The 25,222-nt window shown below is 46.0% G+C and overlaps 1 protein-coding gene and 1 long non-coding RNA gene across 4 annotated transcripts in view; both read right to left on the bottom strand.

Moving 5' to 3' along the window:
* Nucleotides 1-69: 69 nt before the first annotated feature.
* Nucleotides 70-25,222, bottom strand: part of LOC118382179 (MYCBP-associated protein-like) — a 27,950-nt gene continuing 2,797 nt past the window's right edge. Inside the window, exons 3-9 of one of the 2 annotated variants that reach the window (XM_052528386.1) lie at nt 25,138-25,222; nt 18,748-18,864; nt 18,414-18,564; nt 17,942-18,062; nt 15,243-15,442; nt 4,840-4,903; nt 70-340 (exon numbers count right to left, since the gene is read on the bottom strand). The exon at nt 25,138-25,222 is cut by the window's right edge and continues 80 nt beyond it. In XM_052528386.1, coding sequence (XP_052384346.1) covers nt 18,490-18,564; nt 18,748-18,864; nt 25,138-25,222 — 277 coding nt within the window. In that variant the 3' untranslated portion in view covers nt 70-340; nt 4,840-4,903; nt 15,243-15,442; nt 17,942-18,062; nt 18,414-18,489. Of the gene's footprint in view, nt 341-4,702; nt 4,904-15,242; nt 15,443-17,941; nt 18,064-18,413; nt 18,565-18,747; nt 18,865-25,137 lie in introns of those variants that run through there. The other variant, XM_052528387.1, reaches the window with a different exon arrangement.
* On the bottom strand, nt 7,537-8,528 carry LOC127932533 (uncharacterized). Of its 2 annotated transcripts, XR_008145908.1 has the most exons (4): nt 8,364-8,528; nt 8,070-8,289; nt 7,705-7,924; nt 7,537-7,630 (listed from the first exon to the last, which is right to left on the bottom strand). It is a non-coding gene; the product is annotated as an uncharacterized LOC127932533 (long non-coding RNA). The 2 variants fall into 2 exon arrangements; XR_008145907.1 differs by having other exon boundaries at nt 7,559-7,924.

The raw sequence follows: 25,222 nt of genomic DNA, 5'->3' as shown, positions 1-25,222 counted from the left end.
TCAGTGTGTGAGAGTGAGGTGATGACAACCACATCCACATCTCACAGTCATAGTAAGTCAACAAAGACAGGAAGTTCACAAAGCAAGTTTATTGATGTCATAGGAAATAAATAAACCTCTGCACCTGTGATGGATTCTCTGTACAAATGTGTGTGTTAGGGAAGAGTGGAGAGCTGTGTGTGTGTGTGTGTGTGTGTGTGTGTGTGTGTGTGTGTGTGTGTGTGTGTGTGTGTGTGTGTGTGTGTGTGTGTGTGTGTGTGTCAGCTCAAGTCTGTTCCTCTGCAGACTCATCCAACAGCACACACAGAGAATCCACTAAGCCTTCCATTAGAATATACACCTGGAAGAGAAAGACAGACAGAGAAAGAGAGGGGGGATAAAGGAAGAGACAAGAGAGAGGGGGGAGAGAAAGGAAGAGAGAGAGAGAGAGGGAAAGGAAGAGACAAGAGAGAGGGAGAGAGAGAGAGAGAGAGAGAGAGAGAGAGAGAGAGAGAGAGAGAGAGAGAGAGAGAGAGAGAAAGGAAGGAAGAGAGGGAGAAAGGAAGAGAGAGAGAGGAAGGAAGAGAGAGAGAAAGAAAGAGAGAAGGGGGGGAGATAACAGCGGTGTTAGTAAGCGATGTCGGATAAAGCATTATGGTTATTACAAAAGTACTAATATTACACTAGTAGTGTCTATAGTGCAGATCTACAGTAGAGACTGGTTAGTGGTCCTGGTAGTATAGTACAGTATAGCAGATCTACAGTAGAGACTGTTTAGAGGTCCTGGTAGGATAGTACAGTATTGCAGATCTACAGTAGAGACTGTTTAGAGGTCCTGGTAGTGTCTATAGCAGAGTATAGTCCTGGTAGAGTATAGCAGATCTACAGTAGAGACTGTTTAGTAGTCCTGGTAGTATGTATAGTGGTCCTGACAGTTTAGTCCTGGTAGTAATAGTATAGCAGATCTACAGTAGAGACTGTTTAGTAGTCCTGGTAGTATAGTATAGTATAGCAGATCTACAGTAGACTGTTTAGAGTCCTATAGTAATAGTACAGCAGATCTACAGTAGAGACTGTTTAGAGGTCCTAGTAGTAATAGTACAGCAGATCTACAGTAGAGACAGTTTAGAGGTCATGGTAGTATAGTATAGCAGATCTACAGTAGAGACTGTTTATTGGTCCTGGTAGTATAGTATAGTATAGTAGATCTACAGTAGAGACTGTTTAGAGGTCCTGGTAGTATAGTATAGTATAGCAGATCTACAGTAGAGACTGTTTAGAGGTCCTAGTAGTAAGTACAGCAGATCTACAGTAGAGACAGTTTAGGTCATGGTAGTATAGTATAGCAGATCTACAGTAGAGACTGTTTATTGGTCCTGTAGTAGTATAGTATAGTATAGCAGATCTACAGTAGAGACTGTTTAGAGGTCCTGGTAGATAGTACAGTATTGCAGATCTACAGTAGAGACTGTTTAGTGGTCCTGGTAGTGTCTATAGTATAGCAGATCTACAGTAGAGACGTGTGGTGGTCCTGGTAGTATAGTATAGCAGATCTACAGTAGAGACTGTTTAGTAGTCTAGTATAGTATAGTATAGATCTACAGTAGAGACAGTTTAGAGTAATAGTACAGCAGATCTACAGTAGAGACTGTTTAGAGGTCCTGGTAGTATAGTATAGTATAGCAGATCTACAGTAGAGAGAGACTGTTTAGTAGGTCATGGTAGTATAGTATGGTAGTGTAGTATAGTATAGCAGATCTACAGTAGAGACTGTTTATTGGTCCTGGTAGTAGTATAGTATAGTAGAGACTGTTTAGCAGATCTACAGTAGAGACTGTTTAGAGGTCTGGTAGTATAGTATAGCAGATCTACAGTAGAGACTGTTTATTGGTCCTGGTAGTAGTATAGTATAGCAGATCTACAGTAGAGACTGTTTATTGGTCCTGGTAGTATAGTATAGCAGATCTACAGTAGAGACTGTTTATTGGTCCTGGTAGTATAGTATAGTATAGCAGATCTACAGTAGAGACTGTTTAGAGGTCCTGGTAGTATAGTATAGTACAGCAGATCTACAGTAGAGACTGTTTAGTGGTCATGGTAGTGTATAGTATAGCAGATCTACAGTAGTTATAGGTCCTGGTAGTCTATAGTACAGCAGATCTACAGTAGAGACTGTTTAAGGTCCTAGTAGTGTCTATAGTATAGCAGATCTACAGTAGAGACTGTTTAGAGGTCCTGGTAGTATAGTATAGCAGATCTACAGTAGAGACTGTTTAGAGGTCCTGGTAGTGTCTATAGTATAGCAGATCTACAGTAGAGACTGTTTAGTGGTCATGGTAGTGTAGTATAGTATAGTATAGTATAGTATAGCATATCTACAGTAGAGACTGTTTAGTAGTCCTGGTAGTATAGTATAGTATAGCAGATCTACAGTAGAGACTGTTTAGAGGTCATGGTAGTGTCAATAGTATAGCAGATCTACAGTAGAGACTGTTTAGAGGTCCTGGTAGTATAGTATAGTATAGCAGATCTACCGTAGAGACTGTTTAGAGGTCCTAGTAGTGTCTATAGTATAGTATAGTATAGTATAGCAGATCTACAGTAGAGACTGTTTAGTGGTCATGGTAGTATAGTACAGCAGATCTACAGTAGAGACTGTTTAGAGGTCATGGTAGTGTCTATAGTATAGCAGATCTACAGTAGAGACTGTTTAGTGGTCCTGGTGGTGTCTATAGTATAGTATAGTATAGTATAGTATAGTATAGTACAGCAGATCTACAGTAGAGACTGTTTAGAGATCCTGGTAGTGTCTATAGTACAGCAGATCTACAGTAGAGACTGTTTAGAGGTCCTGGTAGTATAGTATAGTACAGCAGATCTACAGTAGAGACTGTTTAGAGGTCCTGGTAGTATAGTATAGTACAGCAGATCTACAGTAGAGACTGGTTAGAGGTCCTGGTAGTGTCTATAGTAAAGCAGATCTACAGTAGAGACTGTTTAGAGGTCCTGGTAGTATAGTATAGTACAGCAGATCTACAGTAGAGACTGTTTAGAGGTCATGGTAGTGTTTATAGTATAGCAGATCTACAGTAGAGACTGTTTAGTAGTCCTGGTAGTATAGTATAGCAGATCTACAGTAGAGACCGTTTGGTGGTCCTGTCTATAGTATAGCAGATCTACAGTGGAGACTGTTTAGAGGTCCTAGTAGTGTCTATAGTATAGCAGATCTACAGTAGAGACTGTTTAGAGGTCCTGGTAGTATAGTATAGTACAGCAGATCTACAGTAGAGACTGTTTAGAGGTCCTAGTAGTGTCTATAGTATAGCAGATCTACAGTAGAGACTGTTTAGTGGTCATGGTAGTGTCTATAGTATAGCAGATCTACAGTAGAGCTGGTTAGAGGTCCTGGTAGTGTATAGTATAGCAGATCTACAGTAGAGAGTTTAGTGGTATGGTAGTGTCTATAGTACAGCAGATCTACAGTAGAGACTGTTTAGAGGTCATGGTAGTGTCTATAGTATAGCAGATCTACAGTAGAGACTGTTTAGAGGTCCTGGTAGTAGTATAGCAGATCTACAGTAGAGACAGATCTATAGTATAGTAGTATAGCAGATCTACAGTAGAGACTGTTTAGAGGTCCTGGTAGTATAGTATAGTATAGCAGATCTACAGTAGAGACTGTTTAGAGAGTAGTGTCTATAGTATCGTATAGTAGTATAGTATAGTATAGCAGATCTACAGTAGAGACTGCTTAGTGGTCATGGTAGTATAGTATAGCATATCTACAGTAGAGACTGTTTAGAGGTCCTGGTAGTATACTATAGTATAGCAGATCTACGGTAGAGACTGTTTAGAGGTCCAAGTAGTGTCTATAGTATAGTATAGTATAGTATAGTATAGTATAGTATAGTATAGTATAGTATAGTATAGTATAGTATAGTATAGTATAGTATAGTAGATCTACAGTAGAGACTGTTTAGTGGTCATGGTAGTATAGTACAGCAGATCTACAGTAGAGACTGTTTAGAGGTCCTGGTAGTATAGTATAGTACAGCAGATCTACAGTAGAGACTGTTGTGAGGTCATGGTAGTATAGTACAGTAGATCTACAGTAGAGACTGTTTAGAGGTCCTGTAGTAGTATAGTACAGCAGATCTACAGTAGAGACTGTTTAGAGGTCCTAGTAGTGTGTATAGTACAGCAGATCTACAGTAGAGAATGTTGTGAAGTCATGGTAGTATAGTATAGCAGATCTACAGTAGAGACTGTTTAGAGGTCCTGGTAGTATAGTATAGCAGATCTACAGTAGAGACTGTTTAGAGGTCCTAGTAGTGTCTATAGTACAGCAGATATACAGTAGAGAATGTTGTGAAGTCATGGTAGTATAGTACAGCAGATCTACAGTAGAGACTGTTTAGAGCTCCTGGTAGTATAGTATAGCAGATCTACAGTAGAGACTGTTTAGAGGTCCTAGTAGTGTCTATAGTACAGCAGATATACAGTAGAGAATGTTGTGAAGTCATGGTAGTATAGTATAGCAGATCTACAGTAGAGACTGTTTGAGGTCATGGTAGTATAGTATAGTATAGCAGATCTACAGTAGAGACTGTTTAGAGGTCCTGGTATTATAGAGACTGTTTAGAGTCCTATAGTATAGTATAGTACAGTAGATCTACAGTAGAGACTGTTTAGTGGTCCTGGTAGTATAGTATAGTGTACTAGCCTGTTGGTGCAGCTGTCTCCTGTATTTGTCCTGTAGTTCAGGCTCTACAGTAGAGTCAGTGTGGTGGTCCTGGTAGTCACTCTCAGGGCTGGTTGTGGTGGAGGAGGGCTCTCTGCCTGGTTCTTTACCAGTCTTACCTCCAGGACGCTTGTCCCCTACTGCCACCTCCTCACGACCCTTCTTCTTACTGCCCGGACGCTCCTGGAAGAGAGCACAGGAGGCTGCTGAGGGGAGGACGGCTCTTAATAATAACAACGGCCGGAACGTAGCTAATGGAATGTCATCAAACACCAGGAAACCATGTGTTTGATCTATTTGATATCATTTCACTTACGGTGCACTCTGAAAGTCTTCAGAGCCCTTGACTCCTTCCACATTTTGTTACGTTACAGCCTTATTCTAAAATTGATTTAATATTTTTTCCCCCGAATCAATCTACACACAATACCCCATAATGACACATTTTTGCAAATGTATTACAAATAAAAAACTGAAATATCACATTTGCATAAGTATTCAGACCCTTTAAAATCAGTACTTTGTTTAAGCACCTTTGGCAGCGATTACAGACTTGAGTCTTCTTGGGTAGGACGCTACAAACTTGGCACACCTGTATTTGGGGAATGTCTCCCATTCTTCTCTGAAGATCCTCTCAAGCTGTTTTCAGATCTCTCCAGAGATGTTTTATCAGGTTCAAGTCTGGGCTCTGGCTGGGCCACTCAATGACATTCAGAGACTTGTCCCAAAGCCACTCCTGCGTTGTCTTGGCTGTGTGCTTTAGGGTTGTTGTCCTGTTGGAAGGTGAACCTTTGCAGCAGTCTGAAGTCCTGAGCGCTCTGGAGCAGGTTTTCATCAAGGATCTCTGTATTTTGCTCCGTTAATCTTTCCCTCAATCCTGACTAGTCTCCCAGTCCCTGCCGCTGAAAAACATCCCCGCAGCATGATGCTGCCACCACCATGCTCCACCGTGGGGATTGTGCCATGTTTCCTCTGGACGTGATGCTTGGCATTCAGGCCAAAGAGTTCAATCTTGGTTTCATCAGACCAGACAATCTTGTTTCTCATGGTCTGAGAGTCTTTAGGTGACTTTTGGCAAACTCCAAGTGGGCTGTCATGTGCCTTTCACTGAGGAGTGGCTATCGTTTGGCCTCCTCATGACTCTCCTGGCTGAGGATCCAAGGCCTCAGATCAGCTTGGCAAATGGCTGACATTGACCAGACCCCTCTCATCACCCGCAGAAGAGGAGGGAGGGGGGTGGTTTTGACACCTTAACTCTCTGTAAATTAGGTAGGAGGGGAATCTCCCTCTTTCTCTTCAGTATTGGTAAAGAAATGTCCCTTTCGTCTAAGAGTACTTTTTCCGCCAAAACAGTAACTTCCAAAAGAAAGTGAATATTGGAACAATATTTCTAAGATATGAATGTTAAGAATGGTCAGTGGGGAGCTAAAGAATAATAATCATGTCATATTGCTTTTCATTTTATGATGTTATTAAAAACTCTGTGAACCAAATACTGTAACTTAGGAACGAACCCTCTTTTGGCTGTCAAGTTTCTATCCAATACATTGTGAATACAATATGAAGAATGATGAAAGTAGTGTTGTTAAGATAGGAATGTGATTTTGTTTTTCTAATAGGATAATGGTTTTTCATGTCCTCTGCACATTAAATAGCCACAACCCGAATGAGGTCAGAAGAGCGTATCAGTGTGATGGAACCACCCCATGTCCTCTGCACATTAAATAGCCACGGCCCGAATGAGGTCAGAAGAGCGTATCAGTGTGATGGAACCACCCCATGTCCTCTGCACATTAAATAGCCACGGCCCGAATGAGGTCAGAAGAGCGGATCAGTGTGATGGAACCACCCCATGTCCTCTGCACATTAAATAGCCACGGCCCGAATGAGGTCAGAAGAGCGGATCAGTGTGATGGAACCACCCCATGTCCTCTGCACATTAAATAGCCACAGCCCGAATGAGGTCAGAAGAGCGGATCAGTGTGATGGAACCACCCTTTCAACCAGAGTGTAACCTCTGGCACATTAAGCATACCAGACCAAAATGAGGTCAGAAGAGCGTATCAGTGTGATGGAACCACACTATGTCCTCTGAAACATTAAATGAGCTCACCGGACCAGGAATGAGGTCAGAAGCGCGTATCAGTGTGATGGAACCACCCCATGTCCTCTGCACATTAAAAGAGGCCACGAAGTTCAGGTCAGAAGAGCGTATCAGTGTGATGGAACCACATGTCCTCTGGACATTGTAGCCTCTGGTGGAATGATCAGAAGAGCGGATCAGTGTGATGGAACCACCCTTTCCGAAACTACAGAGTGACATTACAATGACTGGCTAACAATTAACATACCAGACCAAAACTACTAATAAAGAGACATTGTAACCTCACGTGGAAATGGTTACAAACTTTGAAACTCTCAACACTAAGGTAAAGAAATTGAACTCACCGGACCAGGACCCTGGCAGTCTGCAGCTGAAACTACTAATAAAGAGGACATTGGAACTTTGACTATCATTACCCTGGGAAAGAGGATAAGTTCACCTAAAGAGGACATTGTAACTGGTGAATCATTACACCCCGGGAAGCCCACGAAACTCAATAAAGAGGACATTGTAACCTCTGGTGGACAATCAGAGCATTACACCCCTGGGAGAGCCCACCGAAACTACTAATAAAGAGGACATTGTAACCTCTGGTGGACAATCAGAGCATTACACCCCGGGAGAGCCCACCGAAACTACTAATAAAGAGGACATTGTAACCTCTGGTGGACAATCAGAGCATTACACCCCTGGGAGAGCCCACCGAAACTACTAATAAAGAGGACATTGTAACCTCTGGTGGACAATCAGAGCATTACACCCCCGGGAGAGCCCACCGAAACTACTAATAAAGAGGACATTGTAACCTCTGGTGGACAATCAGAGCATTACACCCCCTGGGAGAGCCCACCGAAACTACTAATAAAGAGGACATTGTAACCTCTGGTGGACAATCAGAGCATTACACCCCCGGGAGAGCCCACCGAAACTACTAATAAAGAGGACATTGTAACCTCTGGTGGACAATCAGAGCATTACACCCCCTGGGAGAGCCCACCGAAACTACTAATAAAGAGGACATTGTAACCTCTGGTGGACAATCAGAGCATTACACCCCCGGGAGAGCCCACCGAAACTACTAATAAAGAGGACATTGTAACCTCTGGTGGACAATCAGAGCATTACACCCCGGGAGAGCCCACCGAAACTACTAATAAAGAGGACATTGTAACCTCTGGTGGACAATCAGAGCATTACACCCCTGGGAGAGCCCACCGAAACTACTAATAAAGAGGACATTGTAACCTCTGGTGGACAATCAGAGCATTACACCCCCGGGAGAGCCCACCGAAACTACTAATAAAGAGGACATTGTAACCTCTGGTGGACAATCAGAGCATTACACCCCCTGGGAGAGCCCACCGAAACTACTAATAAAGAGGACATTGTAACCTCTGGTGGACAATCAGAGCATTACACCCCCGGGAGAGCCCACCGAAACTACTAATAAAGAGGACATTGTAACCTCTGGTGGACAATCAGAGCATTACACCCCCTGGGAGAGCCCACCGAAACTACTAATAAAGAGGACATTGTAACCTCTGGTGGACAATCAGAGCATTACACCCCCGGGAGAGCCCACCGAAACTACTAATAAAGAGGACATTGTAACCTCTGGTGGACAATCAGAGCATTACACCCCCTGGGAGAGCCCACCGAAACTACTAATAAAGAGGACATTGTAACCTCTGGTGGACAATCAGAGCATTACACCCCCTGGGAGAGCCCAATGAAACTACTAATAAAGAGGACATTGTAACCTCTGGTGGACAATCAGAGCATTACACCCCCTGGGAGAGCCCACGGAAACTACTTTCTGAGAGGGCTTGGTCCTGACCGAGATAGACGACCAACGAAGGCATTCAACACGTGAATGCATTCATTCTTTTCTTATTCCAAACGGCCGGTGGTTCGTGTGCAAAGTATATGATTCATGTGAAATGAGTCCTAGAACGTGTCCACGATAAGTGTCCTTTTCCTCTCTATCTCTCTTTCCCTCTCTCCATCTAACATTATGTTGTAACAAGCCGTCTTGTCAGTCCACTAGGGACCTTTGTCTCATGTAAGTGTGTATGTTGTTCTGTGTTATTATTTAGTTAGCTAGTAAATAAATAATTAAATCAGTTTGTGTAGTGTCACGGCTCCTCCTCTGCAGTGCAGAGGTGATAGTTGTCGATATATCATTTATATCTTCTAGAGTTTAATTCGGGAGATCTTCTAGAGTTTAACTCGTTAAACAACTTCTTCCATGGTGCCCCAAATTCCTAATGAGTTAATTGTTACATGATTAATTTAATCGGGTAACAATTAAATAAATGACAGTCATCAGATTATTTAAAGTCAAGTCACGACACCACTCTACCATAAAGGCCTGATCGGTGGAGTGCTACAGAGATGATTGTCCTTCTGGAAGGTTCTCCCATCTCCACAGAGGAACTCTGCAGCGCTGTCAGAGTGACCATTGGTTGTTGGTCACCTCCCTGACCAAGGCCCTTCTCCCCCGATTGCTCAGAGCGGCCATTTATAGAGCGAGAGAGAAAGAGAGTTAGAGAGAGAGAGAGAAAGAGAGAGAGAGAGAAAGAGAGTTAGAGAGAATGAACCCAAGTGGGGAGAGAGATAAAGAAAGACAGAGAGAGAGAGAGAGGGGAGAGAGAGATAAAGAAAGACAGACAGAGAGAGAGAGGGGAGAGAGAGAGAAAGAAAGACAGACAGAAAGAGAGATAGATAGAGAAAGAAAGACAGACAGGAAGAGAGAGATAGATAGAGATAAATAAAGACAGACAGAAAGAGAGAGAGAGAGATAAAGAAAGACAGACAGAAAGAGAGATAGATAGAGAAAGAAAGACAGACAGGAAGAGAGAGATAGATAGAGATAAATAAAGACAGACAGAAAGAGAGAGAGAGCGAGATAAAGAAAGACAGACAGAAAGACAGATAGATAGAGATAAATAAAGACAGACAGGAAGAGAGAGATAGATAGAGATAAATAAAGACAGACAGAAAGAGAGAGAGAGAGATAAAGAAAGACAGACAGGAAGAGAGAGATAGATCGAGATAAATAAAGAAAGACAGACAGAAAGAGAGAGAGATAGATTGAGATAAAGAAAGACAGAAAGAGAGATAGATAGAGAGAAAGACAGACAGAAAGAGAGATAGATAGAGAGAGAGAGATAAAGACAGAGAGAAAGAGAGATAGAGAGAGAGATAAAGACAGAGAGAAAGAGAGATAGATAGAGAGAAAGACAGACAGAAAGAGAGATAGATAGATAGAGAGAGAGAGAGGTACTGGTGTCTTTGTGATTGTGATATTTCTGCCGTATGTTCTGTTTATAGTTGTTGGTGTACAGATGGACATGCCTCTAGCTGTGTGTGTGTGTGTGGCCGCCTACATGCGTGTAGTGTGTGTGGTCGGTACAGGTGTCATAACTCACAACCTGGACACACAGTTTGAGAGCAGATGCACATTTTCACACAGTATTCGGTTACCATGGTACCTGGTGACAAATAAACTGTTGCTAACCTATGACTCAACTATTCATCAGAGAGATGGAGAGAGAGGAGTGAGAGAGAAGGAGGAAGAGAAAGAGAGGAGGGAGAGAGAAGGAGGAAGAGAGAAAGGGAGAGAGTGAGGAGAAGAAGAGAGTCAAAGGAGGAAGAGAAAGAGAGGAGTGAGAGAGAAGGAGGAAGAGAAAGAGAGGAATGAGAGAGAAGGAGGAAGAGAAATCAGAGTGAGAGAGAAGGAGGAAGAGAAAGAGAGGAGTGAGAGATAAGGAGGAAGAGAAAGAGAGGAGTGAGAGAGAAGGAGGAAGAGAAAGAGAGAGGAGAGAGAGAAGGAGGAAGAGAAAGAGAGGAGTGAGAGAGAAAGAGGAAGAGAAAGAGAGGAGTGAGAGAGACAGACAGGACAGAATGACAGACAGACAGACAGACAGACAGACAGAGGCAGACAGACAGACAGGCAGACAGACAGACAAGCAGGCAGACAGGCAGACAAACATACAGACAGACAGGTGTTTGCTGCCATCTGGTGTTGGTATCAACCCTGTTCCTGGAGAGAAAACCTCCTGTAGGTTTTAACAAAAAATCATCCCTGAAAACCTACAGGAGGTGAAAACCTAGGAGGGTGTTTTCTCCAGGAACAGGGTTGGAGATAAAGGAAAGAATGAAAAACCAGGAACAGGAGGGTGAAAAACCTCTCTCCAGGAACAGGGTTGGAGATAAAACCTACAGGAGGGTATCTCTCCAGGAACATGGTTGGAGATAAAACCTACAGGAGGGTATCTACAGGAACAGGGTTGGAGATAAAACCTAGCCAGGAGGGATCTCCCCAGGAACAGGTTTGGAGATAAAACCTACAGGAGGGTATGCTCCAGGAACAGGTTTGGAGATAAAACCTCTAGGAGGAGATCTCTCCAGGAACAGGTTTGGAGATAAAACCTACAGGAGGGTATCTCTCCAGGAAACAGGATTTTTTTTTTGAGATAAAACCTACAGGAGGGTGTCTCTCCAGGAACAGGGTTGGAGATAAAACCTACAGGAGGGTATCTCTCCAGGAACAGGGTTGGAGAAAAAACATACAGGAGGGTTTTTCTCCATTTGGAACAGGGTTGGAGATAAAACCTACAGAAGGAAATCTCCAGGAACAGGGTTGGAGAAGGCAGAAAACCTACAAGGAGGGTATCTCTCCAGGAACAGGTTTGGAGATAAAACCTACAGGAGGGTATCTCAACAGGAACAGGTTTGGAGATAAAACAGACAGGAGGGTATCTCTCCAGGAACAAACAGGAGACAGAAACAGACAGGAGGCAGTATCTCTCCAGGAACAGGGTTGGAGATAAAACCTACAGGAGGGTATCTCTCCAGGAACAGGGTTGGAGATAAAACATACAGGAGGGTATCTCTCCAGGAACAGGGTTGGAGATAAAACCTACAGGAGGGTATCTCTCCAGGAACAGGGTTGGAGATAAAACATACAGGAGGGTATCTCTCCAGGAACAGGGTTGGAGATAAAACCTACAGGAGGGTATCTCTCCAGGAACAGGGTTGGAGATAAAACAGACAGGAGGGTGTCTCTCCAGAACAGGGCTGGACACTAGAGGTCTGAAGGGATTGGATAGGTATAAATCCCTTCACCCCACTCTCTGATTGGATAGGTATAAATCACCCCACTCTCTGATTGGATAGGTATAAATCATCTGCTAATAGCTCCACCCCACTCTCTGATTGGATAGGTATAAACCATCTGGTAATAGCTCCACTCACTCTCTGATTGGATAGGTATAAACCATCTGGTAATAGCTCCACCCACTCTCTGATTGGATAGGTATAAACCATCTGGTAATAGCTCCACCCACTCTCTGATTGGATAGAATATTAATAATCTGGTAATAGCTCCACCCCACTCTCTGATTGGATAGAATATTAATAATCTGGTAATAGCTCCACCCCACTCTCTGATTGGATAGGTATAAATAATCTGGTAATAGCTCCACCCCACTCTCTGATTGGATAGGTATAAATCATCTGGTAATAGCTCCACCCCACTCTCTGATTGGATAGGTATAAATCATCTGGTAATAGCTCCACCCCACTCTGATTGGATAGGTATAAATCATCTGGTAATAGCTCCACCCCACTCTGATTGGATAGGTATAAATCATCTGGTAATAGCTCCACCCCACTCTCTGATTGGATAGGTATAAATCATCTGGTAATAGCTCCACCCCACTCTCTGATTGGATAGGTATAAATCATCTGGTAATAGCTCCACGACACTCTCTGATTGGATAGGTATAAATCATCTGGTAATAGCTCCACCCCACTCTCTGATTGGATAGGTATAAATCATCTGGTAATAGCTCCACCCCACTCTCTGATTGGATAGGTATAAATCATCTGGTAATAGCTCCACCCCACTCTCTGATTGGATAGGTATAAACCATCTGGTAATAGCTCCACCCACTCTCTGATTGGATAGGTATAAACCATCTGGTAATAGCTCCACCCCACTCTCTGATTGGATAGGTATAAACCATCTGGTAATAGCTCCACCCCACTCTCTGATTGGATAGGTATAAATCATCTGGTAATAGCTCCACCCACTCTCTGATTGGATAGGTATAAATCATCTGGTAATAGCTCCACCCCACTCTCTGATTGGATAGAATATTAAACCATCTGGTAATAGCTCCACCCCACTCTCTGATTGGATAGGTATAAATCATCTGGTAATAGCTCCACCCCACTCTCTGATTGGATAGGTATAAATCATCTGGTAATAGCTCCACCCCACTCTCTGATTGGATAGAATATTAATAATCTGGTAATAGCTCCACCCCACTCTCTGATTGGATAGGTATAAATCATCTGGTAATAGCTCCACCCCACTCTCTGATTGGATAGGTATAAACCATCTGGTAATAGCTCCACCCCACTCTCTGATTGGATAGGTATAAATCATCTGGTAATAGCTCCACCCCACTCTCTGATTGGATAGAATATTAATAATCTGGTAATAGCTCCACCCCACTCTCTGATTGGATAGGTAACATAAATCATCTGGTTGGGAATAGAGCTTGATAACATATACACAAAGTGACTCTGAGGTTAGGGGTAGGCGGTTAGGGGTAAGAGGTTAAAGGGGGCAGGAGGCATCTAGGGGGCAGGAGGTTAGGGGCTCCACCCCAGGTTCTCTGATTAGGGGGCGGTTAGGAGGGTATAAATCATAGGGGGAGGAGGTTAGGGGGCAGGAGGTTAGGGGGAAGGTTAGGTCCACCCAGGACTCTCTGATTGGATAGGTATAAATCATCTAGGGGGAGGAGGTTAGGAGGGTAGGGGCAGGAGGCTCCACCCACTTCTGAGTTGGATAGGTATAGGAGGCTAGGAGGGAGGAGGTTAGGTCTAGGGTAGGGGGCAGGAGGCTAGGAGGGAGGAGGTTAGGGTGCTAGGGGATCCCCAGGTTAGGAGGGTAGGGGGCAGGAGGAATAGGGAGGATAAATCAGGTCTAGGGGTAGGAGGTTAGGTGCAGGAGGTTGATTAGGAGGGTAGGGGGGCAGGAGGTTAGGGGGAAGGAGGTTAGGGGGCAGGAGGTTAGGAGGAGGTTTAGGGGGCAGGAGGTTAGGGGCAGGGGTTAGGAGGTATAAGGAGGTTATAGGAGGTTAGGGGGGTAAGGAGTTAGGAAGGGTAGGGGGCAGGAGGCTAGGGGGAGGAGGTTAGGGGAGGAGGTTAGGGGGCAGGAGGTTAGGGGGAGGAGGTTAGGGGCAGGAGGTTAGGGGGAGGAGGTTAGGAGGGTAGGGGGCAGGAGGCTAGGGGGAGGAGGTTAGGGGGTAAGGATCAGGGGAGGAGGTTCCAGGGGGCAGGACTCTAGGGGGAGGAGGTTAGGGTGCAGAGGTTAGGGGGAGGAGGTTAGGAGGGTAAGGGGCAGGGTAGGCAGGAGGAGGGAGGAGGTTAGGGGGGCAGGAGGTTAGGGGGAGGAGGTTAGGGGAGGGTAGGGGCAGGAGGCTAGGAGGGAGGAGGTTAGGGGGGAGGGGTAGGGGCAGGAGGCTAGGAGGGAGGGTGCAGGAGGTTAGGGGGAATCAGGGGCAGGAGGCTAGGAGGTTAGGGGGCAGGAGGTTAGGGGGAGGAGGTTAGGAGGTTAGGGGGCAGGAGGCTAGGGGGAGGAGGTTGGAGGGTAGGGGGCAGGAGGCTAGGGGGAGGAGGTTACCCACTAGGGGGGGGTTAGGAGGCTAGGGGGCAGGGGTGGAGGTTAGGGTGCAGGAGGTTAGGGGGAGGAGTTAGGAGGGTAGGGGGCAGGAGGCTAGGAGGGAGGAGGTTAGGGTGCAGGAGGTTAGGGGGGAGGAGGTTAGGAGGGTAGGGGGCAGGAGGTTAGGGGGGAGGAGGTTAGGGTGCAGGAGGCTAGGGGGGAGGAGGTTAGGGGGCAGGAGGTTAGGGGAGGAGGTTAGGAGGGGTAGGAGGGGGCAGGAGGCTAGGAGGGAGGAGGTTAGGGTGCAGGAGGTTAGGGGGGGGAGGAGGTTAGGAGGGAGGGGTAGGGGGCAGGAGGCTAGGGGGGAGGAGGTTAGGGGCAGGAGGTTAGGGGGAGGAGGTTAGGAGGGTAGGGGGCAGGAGGTTAGGTAGGGGAGGGAGGTTAGGGAGGAGGTTAGGGGGCAGGAGGTTAGGGGGAGGAGGTTAGGAGGTTAGGGGCAGGAGGTTAGGGGGGAGGAGGTTAGGGGCAGGAGGTTAGGGGAGGAGGGGGGGGGCAGGAGGTTAGGGGGAGGAGGTTAGGTTAGGGGGCAGGAGGTTAGGGTGCAGGAGGTTAGGGGGGAGGAGGTTAGGAGGGTAGGGGGCAGGAGGCTAGGAGGGAGGAGGTTAGGGAGCAGTAGGTTAGGGGGGAGGAGGTTAGGGATGATTTGGGGATTTATTTTTTAGATTAGGTGACTTCCTCACCTCCACTGGTTTCTCCTTCACAGCAGGCTTGGCTGCTCCCTTCTTCTCCTCCTTCTCTTTGACGCTCCCTCCCCTCTTCTCCTCCTTCAGGGGTGCCCCTCCCTTCTTCTCCTCCTTCAGGGGTGCCCCTCCCCTCTTCTCCTCCTTCAGGGGTGCTCCTGCCCTCTTCTCAAACTTCTCCTCTTTCTTCGTCTTTCCCCCTGGAGAGGAATGGGCTGATGGTGGGTTGTAGTGGTAGACAGGCTGATAGTGGGTTGTAGTGGTAGACAGGCTGATAGTGGGTTGTAGTGGTAGACAGGCTGATAGTGGGTTGTAGTGGTAGACAGGCTGATAGTGGGTTGTAGTGGTAGACAGGCTGATAGTGGGTTGTAGTGGTAGACAGGCTGATAGTGGGTTGTAGTGGTAGACAGGCTGATAGTGGGTTGTAGTGGTAGACAGGCTGATAGTGGGTTGTAGTGGTAGACAGGCTGATAGTGGGTTGTAGTGGTAGACAGGCTGATAGTGGGTTGTAGTGGTAGACAGGCTGATAGTGGGTTGTAGTGGTAGACAGGCTGATAGTGGGTTGTAGTGGTAGACAGGCTGATAGTGGGTTGTAGTGGTAGACAGGCTGATAGTGGGTTGTAGTGGTAGACAGGCTGATAGTGGGTTGTAGTGGTAGACAGGCTGATAGTGGGTTGTAGTGGTAGACAGGCTGATAGTGGGTTGTAGTGGTAGACAGGCTGATAGTGGGTTGTAGTGGTAGACAGGCTGATAGTGGGTTGTAGTGGTAGACAGGCTGATAGTGGGTTGTAGTGGTAGACAGGCTGATAGTGGGTTGTAGTGGTAGACAGGCTGATAGTGGGTTGTAGTGGTAGACAGGCTGATAGTGGGTTGTAGTGGTAGACAGGCTGATAGTGGGTTGTAGTGGTAGACAGGCTGATAGTGGGTTGTAGTGGTAGACAGGCTGATAGTGGGTTGTAGTGGTAGACAGGCTGATAGTGGGTTGTAGTGGTAGACAGGCTGATAGTGGGTTGTAGTGGTAGACAGGCTGATAGTGGGTTGTAGTGGTAGACAGTGGGCTGATAGTGGGTTGTAGTGGTAGACAGGCTGATAGTGGGTTGTAGTGGTAGACAGTGGGTTGTAGTGGTAGACAGCTGGGTGGGTTGTAGTGGTAGACAGGCTGATAGTGGGTTGTAGTGGGTTGTAGTGGGTTGTAGACAGGCTGATAGTGGGTTGGTTGTAGTGGTAGACAGGCTGACAGGGTTGTAGTGGTAGACAGGCTGATAGTGGGTTGTAGTGTAGACAGGTGATGGTGGGTTGTAGACACAGGCTGTGGTGGGTCCTGTAGTGTTAGACTCACAGCTGTGGTGGTGGTCCTGTGGGTGTGTTAGACTCACAGCTGTGGTGTGGTCCTGTGTGTGTTAGACTCACAGCTGTGGTGTGGTCCTGTGTGGTGACTCACAGCTGTGGTTGTAGTGGTAGTTAACTCACAGCTGTGGTGTAGTGGTCCTGTGTGTTAGACTCACAGCTGGGTGGTGGTCCTAGTGTGTAGACAGGCTGTAGTGGGTTGTAGTGTAGACTCACAGCTGTGGTGGTGGTCCTAGACTCACAGCTGTGGTGGTGGTCCTGTGTGTAGTTAGACTCACAGCTGTGGTGGTGGTCCTGTGTGTTAGACTCACAGCTGTGGTGGTGGTCCTGTGTGTTAGACTCACAGCTGTGGTGGTGGTCCTGTGTATTAGACTCACAGCTGTGGTGTGGTCCTGTGGTGTTAGACTCACAGCTGTGGTGGTGGTCCTGTGTGTTAGACTCACAGCTGTGGTTGTGGTCCTGTGTGTGTTAGACTCACAGCTGTGGTGGTGGTCCTGTGTGTTAGACTCACAGCTGTGGTGGTGGTCCTGTGTGTTAGACTCACAGCTGTGGTGGTGGTCCTGTGTGTGTTAGACTCACAGCTGTGGTGGTGGTCCTGTGTGTGTTAGACTCACAGCTGTGGTGGTGGTCCTGTGTGTTAGACTCACAGCTGTGGTGGTGGTCCTGTGTGTTAGACTCACAGCTGTGGTGGTGGTCCTGTGTGTGTTAGACTCACAGCTGTGGTGGTGGTCCTGTGTGTTAGACTCACAGCTGTGGTGGTGGTCCTGTGTGTTAGACTCACAGCTGTGGTGGTGGTCCTGTGTGTTAGACTCACAGCTGTGGTGGTGGTCCTGTGTATTAGACTCACAGCTGTGGTGGTGGTCCTGTGTGTTAGACTCACAGCTGTGGTGGTGGTCCTGTGTGTTAGACTCACAGCTGTGGTGGTGGTCCTGTGTGTGTTAGACTCACAGCTGTGGTGGTGGTCCTGTGTGTGTTAGACTCACAGCTGTGGTGGTGGTTCTGTGTGTTAGACTCACAGCTGTGGTGGTGGTCCTGTGTGTGTTAGACTCACAGCTGTGGTGGTGGTCCTGTGTGTTAGACTCACAGCTGTGGTGGTGGTCCTGTGTGTTAGACTCACAGCTGTGGTGGTGGTCCTGTGTTAGACTCACAGCTGTGGTTGTGGTCCTGTGTGTTAGACTCACAGCTGTGGTGGTGGTCCTGTGTGTGTTAGACTCACAGCTGTGGTTGTGGTCCTGTGTGTGTTAGACTCACAGCTGTGGTGGTGGTTCTGTGTGTTAGACTCACAGCTGTGGTGGTGGTCCTGTGTGTTAGACTCACAGCTGTGGTGGTGGTCCTGTGTGTGTTAGACTCACAGCTGTGGTGGTGGTCCTGTGTGTGTTCCCCCATGTGTCTGACTCAGGGAGACCCAGTAGATGTCTGAGCCACAGAGCTGCACTGACCAGACCGTCCAACAGCTCTCTCCACAGCTGCAACCTGCAGGGGTTAACACACACACACACACACACACACACACACACACACACACACACACACACACACACACACACACACACACACACACACACACACACACACACACACACACTTTTTATAATCAACAACTGCACTATTGATCAATTTCTGTGGTATCCTTTCATTCTTTAGTTTCCCCATCAATATTCCCTCTTCTCTTTCATGCTCTTTAGTTCCCTCCCATCCTCCCTCCCCTCCCTCTCTTTCTCCCTCCTCTTCCCTCCCTTCCCTCCCTCCCTCCCTCCCTCCCTCCTCTTCCCTCCCTCCCTCCCTCTTCCCTCCCTCCCTCCCTCCCTCCCCCCTTCTCCTCACCCTATAGCGTTGTGTGGTAGTGGCGTGTGTTGTGTGAGTGGCTGGGTGAGCTCCAGGAGGAGGGTGTTATAGAGGCTCAGAGCCCCCTCTCTGGTGAGCCTCTCCTGGGGTCCATCCTGCTCCCCGTCCCCTGGGGCAGAGCTAGCACCGCCTGTAGAGGGGAACAGAGAGGAGAGAGGAGAGGAGGGTTAGGTCTTAGATCCACTACTCAGTGGCCTTGTTGTTAGTGTCCCTCCGGAGATCGGAAGGTTAGTGGTTCCATCCCCGGGCGAGACTGTGAATGGGACCTGATGCATCTCTGCTGTGCACGTGAGGTGTGTGTGTGTGTGTGTACCTGTCGTAGTGTAGACACAGAGAGGTCCCAGGCTGTTTCTCTGTCTTCTCCTGTTTCTGCGGTCACCTGCTGCCACAGGCTCTTCAGCGCCTCCACTGTCTCATAACGGTATTGCAGCTAGGACCGAGATGGACCAACAGTATACTGTTACAAACACAGTATGGGCCAGTCGTGTGTGTGTGTGTGTGTGTGTGTGTGTGTGTGTGTGTGTGTCACTAAACAACCCAACAGAAAGAGAAGGAAGGTGTTATTCAGAAATCAGCTAGAACGATGAATGAACCTAAATTATCGTCATCATAGTAATCACTGAGGACTCCTTTAAGTCTTTGTCCTTCTGTCTGTCTGTCTGTCTGTCTGTCTGTCTGTCTGTCTGTCTGTCTGTTTTTCACATATCGAGAGAGAATCCATTCATGTTCAAAGACAAGAGCCATGATGACACATAATTATAGTAATGGCTGATAATGTTGATAATGACCGTGGCTGAAATGAAAGCGTGTCCACCCACTCTGCCTAGAGAGTGTGTGATAACACCTATCCCCTATCCACCCACTCTGCCTATAGCGTGTCCACCCACTCTGCCTAGAGTGTGTGATAACACCTATCCCCTATATATAGCGTGTCCACCCACTCTGCCTAGAGAGTGTGTGATAACACCTATCCCCTATATATAGCGTGTCCACCCACTGCCTGTGTGATAACACCTATCCCCTATATAAGCGTGTCCACCCACTCTGTGTGATAACACCTATCCCCTATATATAGCGTGTCCACCCACTCTGTGTGAAAACACCTATCCCCTATATATAGCGTGTCCACCCACTCTGTGTGATAACACCTATCCCCTATATATAGCGTGTCCACCCACTCTGTGTGATAACACCTATCCCCTATATATAGCGTGTCCACCCACTCTGTGTGATAACACCTATCCCTATATATAGCGTGTCCACCCACTCTGTGTGATAACACCTATCCCCTATATATAGCGTGTCCACCCACTCTGTGTGATAACACCTATCCCCTATATATAGCGTGTCCACCCACTCTGTGTGATAACACCTATCCCCTATATATAGCGTGTCCACCCACTCTGTGTGATAACACCTATCCCCTATATATAGCGTGTCCACCCACTCTGTGTGATAACACCTATCCCCTATATATAGCGTGTCCACCCACTCTGTGTGATAACACCTATCCCTATATATAGCGTGTCCACCCACTCTGTGTGATAACACCTATCCCCTATATATAGCGTGTCCACCCACTCTGTGTGATAACACCTATCCCCTATATATAGCGTGTCCACCCACTCTGTGTGATAACACCTATCCCTATATATAACACCTATAACACCCCCTATATATAGCGTGTCCACCCACTCTGTGTGATAACACCTATCCCCTATATATAGCGTGTCCACCCACTCTGTGTGATAACACCTATCCCCTATATATAGCGTGTCCACCCACTCTGTGTGATAACACCTATCCCCTATCCCCTATATATAGCGTGTCCACCCACTCTGTGTGATAACACCTATCCCCTATATATAGCGTGTCCACCCACTCTGTGTGATAACACCTATCCCCTATATATAGCGTGTCCACCCACTCTGTGTGATAACACCTATCCCCTATATATAGCGTGTCCACCCACTCTGTGTGATAACACCTATCCCCTATATATAGCGTGTCCACCCACTCTGTGTGATAACACCTATCCCCTATATATAGTGTGTCCACCCACTCTGTGTGATAACACCTATCCCCTATATATAGCACCCACTCTGTGTGATAACACCTATCCCCTATATATAGCGTGTCCACCCACTCTGTGTGATAACACCTATCCCCTATATATAGCGTGTCCACCCACTCTGTGTGATAACACCTATCCCCTATATATAGCGTGTCCACCCACTCTGTGTGATAACACCTATCCCCTATATATAGCGTGTCCACCCACTCTGTGTGATAACACCTATCCCCTATATATAGCGTGTCCACCCACTCTGTGTGATAACACTATCTGTGTCCACCCACTCTGTGTGATAACACCTATCCCCTATATATAGCGTGTCCACCCACTCTGTGTGATAACACCTATCCCCTATATATAGCGTGTCCACCCACTCTGTGTGATAACACCTATCCCCTATATATAGCGTGTCCACCCACTCTGTGTGATAACACCTATCCCCTATATATAGCGTGTCCACCCACTCTGTGTGATAACAAAAATTGTCCACCCACTGTGTGATAACAGATCCCAAATAGCGTGATTGTGATAACACCTATCCCTATATATAGCGTGTCCACCCACTCTGTGATAACACCTATCCCTATATATAGCGTGTCCACATCTGTGTGATACCTATCCCTAAAAGCGTGTCCACTCCACTCTGTGTGATAACACCTATTGTTATTAGCGTGTCCACAAATATGATATGAGCTTCATGTCCTGAATCATTCAGTGGTGTCTTTCTCTAACACCTCATCATATATCTAAGAAGCTGGATGTTGTAACTTAATACATCCCATAATAAGCACTGATTTCTCCTAGTGACTTTAGAGGATTTTACATGTTGTGGTGGTCGTTTCTCGGGTGCAAAAAGCTAAGTCTGAAAACAAAAGGCTAAGTCTTAAAACAAAAGGCTAAGTCTGAAAACCTTTGTAAGTCTGAAACAAAAAGCTAAGTCTGAAAACAAAAGGCTAAGTCTGAAAACAAAAGGCTAAGTCTGAAAACAAAAGCTAAGTCTGAAAACAAAAGGCTAAGTCTGAAAACAAAAGGCTAAGTCTGAAAACAAAAGGCTAAGTCTGAAAACAAAAAGCTAAGTCTGAAAACAAAAAGGCTAAAAAAGCTAAGTCTGAAAACAAAAGCTAAGTCTGAAAACAAAAAGCTAAGTCTGAAAACAAAAAGCTAAGTCTGAAAACAAAAGGCTAAGTCTGAAAACAAAAGCTAAGTCTGAAAACAAAAGCTAAGTCTGAAAACAAAAGGCTAAGTCTGAAAACAAAAAGCTAAGTCTGAAAACAAAAGCTAAGTCTGCTAAAAACAAAAGGCTAAGTCTGAAAACAAAAGGCTAAGTCTGAAAACAAAAGGCTAAGTCTGAAAACAAAAGGCTAAGTCTGAAAACAAAAGGCTAAGTCTGAAAACAAAAAGCTAAGTCTGAAAACAAAAGGCTAAGTCTGAAAACAAAAAGCTAAGTCTGAAAACAAAAGGCTAAGTCTGAAAACAAAAAGCTAAGTCTGAAAACAAAAGGCTAAGTCTGAAAACAAAAGGCTAAGTCTGAAAACAAAAAGCTAAGTCTGAAAACAAAAGGCTAAGTCTGAAAACAAAAAGCTAAGTCTGAAAATAAAAAGCTTACTGTTCCTTTGACATTTCACAGAGATATTCCTGTTTTTTCGTGAGAAATCTCACATTAATATCAAAAGCGTATACAAAACTTAATTTGAAAATACTACTACACGTCATGTCTCTAAATCAATATGTATCTGACCTCGATATTGTTTTATGCCCTGTGGATTCAAGAAGAAGGATGGCTAGGTTCAACGGTGAACCTGTCAGTTCGTCTTTAATTCTCTGACGCGACGCTATTATCCTGATTCAGGAGAAAAACATTCATCTGGCCCTCATTGATTTAGTCTCCTAATTCTGGTCATCCTACAAGGGTAAAAACTCCAATAACTTCTTAACAGATTATCATAGAGACATGAGGTTTGGTCAATTGGTTTTCTCAGAGGAGTATCTACACAATGTACATATTTACCCATTGGTCAAAAGATGTATTTTTGATTGTACTCCCTACTATATAGTGCACTACTACCAGGGCCCTGTTCAAAAGTGGTGCACACTGTACTATAGAGGGAATAGGGTGCCATTTTGGACACATTCACAATGTCTAACTGAGGCTGCGTCCTGTGTTGTCCCTACAGAGACAAGCTCCTAGCTCTTTCTGTCTCACACAGGAAGCCCAATCCTGATGTTTACACAGGAAGCTCAATTCTGATGTTTACACGGGAAGCTCAATTCTGATGTTTACACGGGAAGCTCAATTCTGATGTTTACACAGGAAGCCCAATCCTGATGTTTACACAGGAAGCTCAATTCTGATGTTTACACAGGAAGCTCAATTCTGATGTTTAAACAGGAAGCCCAATTCTGATGTTTACACAGGAACAATTCTGGTTTACACAAGCCCAATTCTGATGTTTACACAGGAAGCTCAATTCTGATGTTTACACAGGAAGCTCAATTCTGATGTTTAAACAGGAAGCCCAATTCTGATGTTTAAACAGGGCCCAATTCTGATGTTTACACAGGAAGCAATTCTGATGTTTACACAGGAAGCTCAATTCTGATGTTTAAACAGGAAGCCCAATTCTGATGTTTAAACAGGAAGCCCAATTCTGATGTTTACACAGGAAGCTCAATTCTGATGTTTACACAGGAAGCTCAATTCTGATGTTTAAACACAGGAAGCAGGGTGTGTCCATGTTTACAACAGAGAATGATGTTTAAACATCAGAGGATGATGCTGGCTGTGTGGAACAATTCTGATGCTGGCTTTGAAACTGAGAGAATGGATGTTCAGAGTGATGAGGAAGCTGGAACTGAGAATGGAATTCAGAGTGATGATGCTGGTTTACAGAGAGAATGGACATTCAGAGTGATGATGCTGGCTGTGTGAATGAGAGAATGGACATTCAGAGTGAAACATGGGCAGATGATGATGCTTGTTGGAAAGAGAATGGACGTTCAGGTGATGATGCTGGCTGTGTGGAACTGAGAGAAATGGATGATGCTGGATGTGTGGAACTGAGAGAATGGACATTCAGAGTGATGATGCTGGCTGGAACAGAGAATGGCATTCAGAGTGATGATGCTGGCTGTGTGGAACTGAGAGAATGGACATTCAGAGTGATGATGCTGGCTGTGTGGAACAGAGAGAATGAGAGAATGGACGTTCAGAGTGATGATGTGGAACTGAGAGAATGGACGTTCAGAGTGATGATGCTGTGTGGAACTGAGAGAATGGACATTCAGAGTGATGATGCTGGCTGTGTGGAACTTGAGAGTGTGCTGGCTGTCAGAGAATGGACGTTCAGAGTGATGATGCTGGCTGTGTGGGAGAATGGACTGTGATGCTTGGGACAGACATTAGTGATGATGCTTGTGGGACAGAGAGAATGGACATTCTCTGTGGGACAGAGAGAATGGATGTTCAGAGTGATGATGCTGGCTGTGTGGAACTGAGAGAATGGGTAGTGATGATGCTGATGCTGGCTGTGTGGAACTGAGAGAATGGACATTCAGAGTGATGATGCTGGCTGACAGAGAGAATGGATGTTCAGAGTATGATGCTGGCTGTGGGAACTGAGAGAATGGACATTCAGAGTGATGATGCTGGCTGTGTGGGACAGAGAGTGCATTCTGATGCTGGCTGTGTGGAACTGAGAGAATGGACATTCAGAGTGATGATGCTGGCTGTGTAACAGAGAATGGATGTTCAGAGTGATGATGCTGGCTGTAGAACTGAGAATGGTTCAGAGTGATGATGCTGGCTGTGTGGAACTGAGAGAATGGACGTTCAGAGTGATGATGCTGGATTGAGAGTGTCAGAGGATGACTGTGAGAATGGACATTCAGAGTGGATCAGAGAATGGACGTTCAGAGTGATGATGCTGGCTGTGTGGAACTGAGAGAAAGAATGAGGACACGTTCAGAGTGATGATGCTGGCTGTGTGGAACTGAGAGAAAGGACATTCAGAGTGATGATGCTGGCTGTGTGGAACAGAGAGAATGGACGTTCAGAGTGATGATGCTGGCTGTGTGGAACTGAGAGAATGGACGTTCAGAGTGATGATGCGGGCTGCGTGGAACTGAGAGAATGGACGTTCAGAGTGATGATGCTGGCTGTGGGACAGAGATGATGGACAGAGAGAATCATTCAGAGTGATGATGCTGGCTGTGTGACAGAGAATGGATGTTCAGAGTGGGACAGAGAGAATGGACGTTCAGAGTGATGATGCTGGCTGTGTCTGAGAGAATGGACAGAGATGTGTGGAACTGAGAGAATGGACATTCAGAGTGATGATGCTGGCTGTGTGGGACAGAGAGAATGGATGTTAGTGGACCTTGGAACTGAGAGGTTCATTCTGAGTCTACCTGATCAAGGTGTAGTGGAACTGAGGATGGATCTCTCTGAGTCTACCTTCAAGGTGTAGTGGACCTTTGGGTTCATCTCTCTGAGTCTACCTTCAAGGTGTAGTGGACCTTTGGGTTCATCTCTCTGAGTCTACCTTCAAGGTGTAGTGGACCTTTGGGTTCATCTCTCTGAGTCTACCTTCAAGGTGTAGTGGACCTTTGGGTTCATCTCTCTGAGTCTACCTTCAAGGTGTAGTGGACCTTGGGGTTCCTGTTGTGGAAGTGTTCTTCCTCGGTGGTGTAGAGCTCCGCAGGGGAGCCGGGTCTC

This window comes from Oncorhynchus keta, chromosome 10 (assembly GCF_023373465.1).
Source record: "Oncorhynchus keta strain PuntledgeMale-10-30-2019 chromosome 10, Oket_V2, whole genome shotgun sequence".
NCBI lineage: Eukaryota > Metazoa > Chordata > Actinopteri > Salmoniformes > Salmonidae > Oncorhynchus > Oncorhynchus keta.
This window is presented reverse-complemented; position numbering and strand designations above follow the sequence as displayed.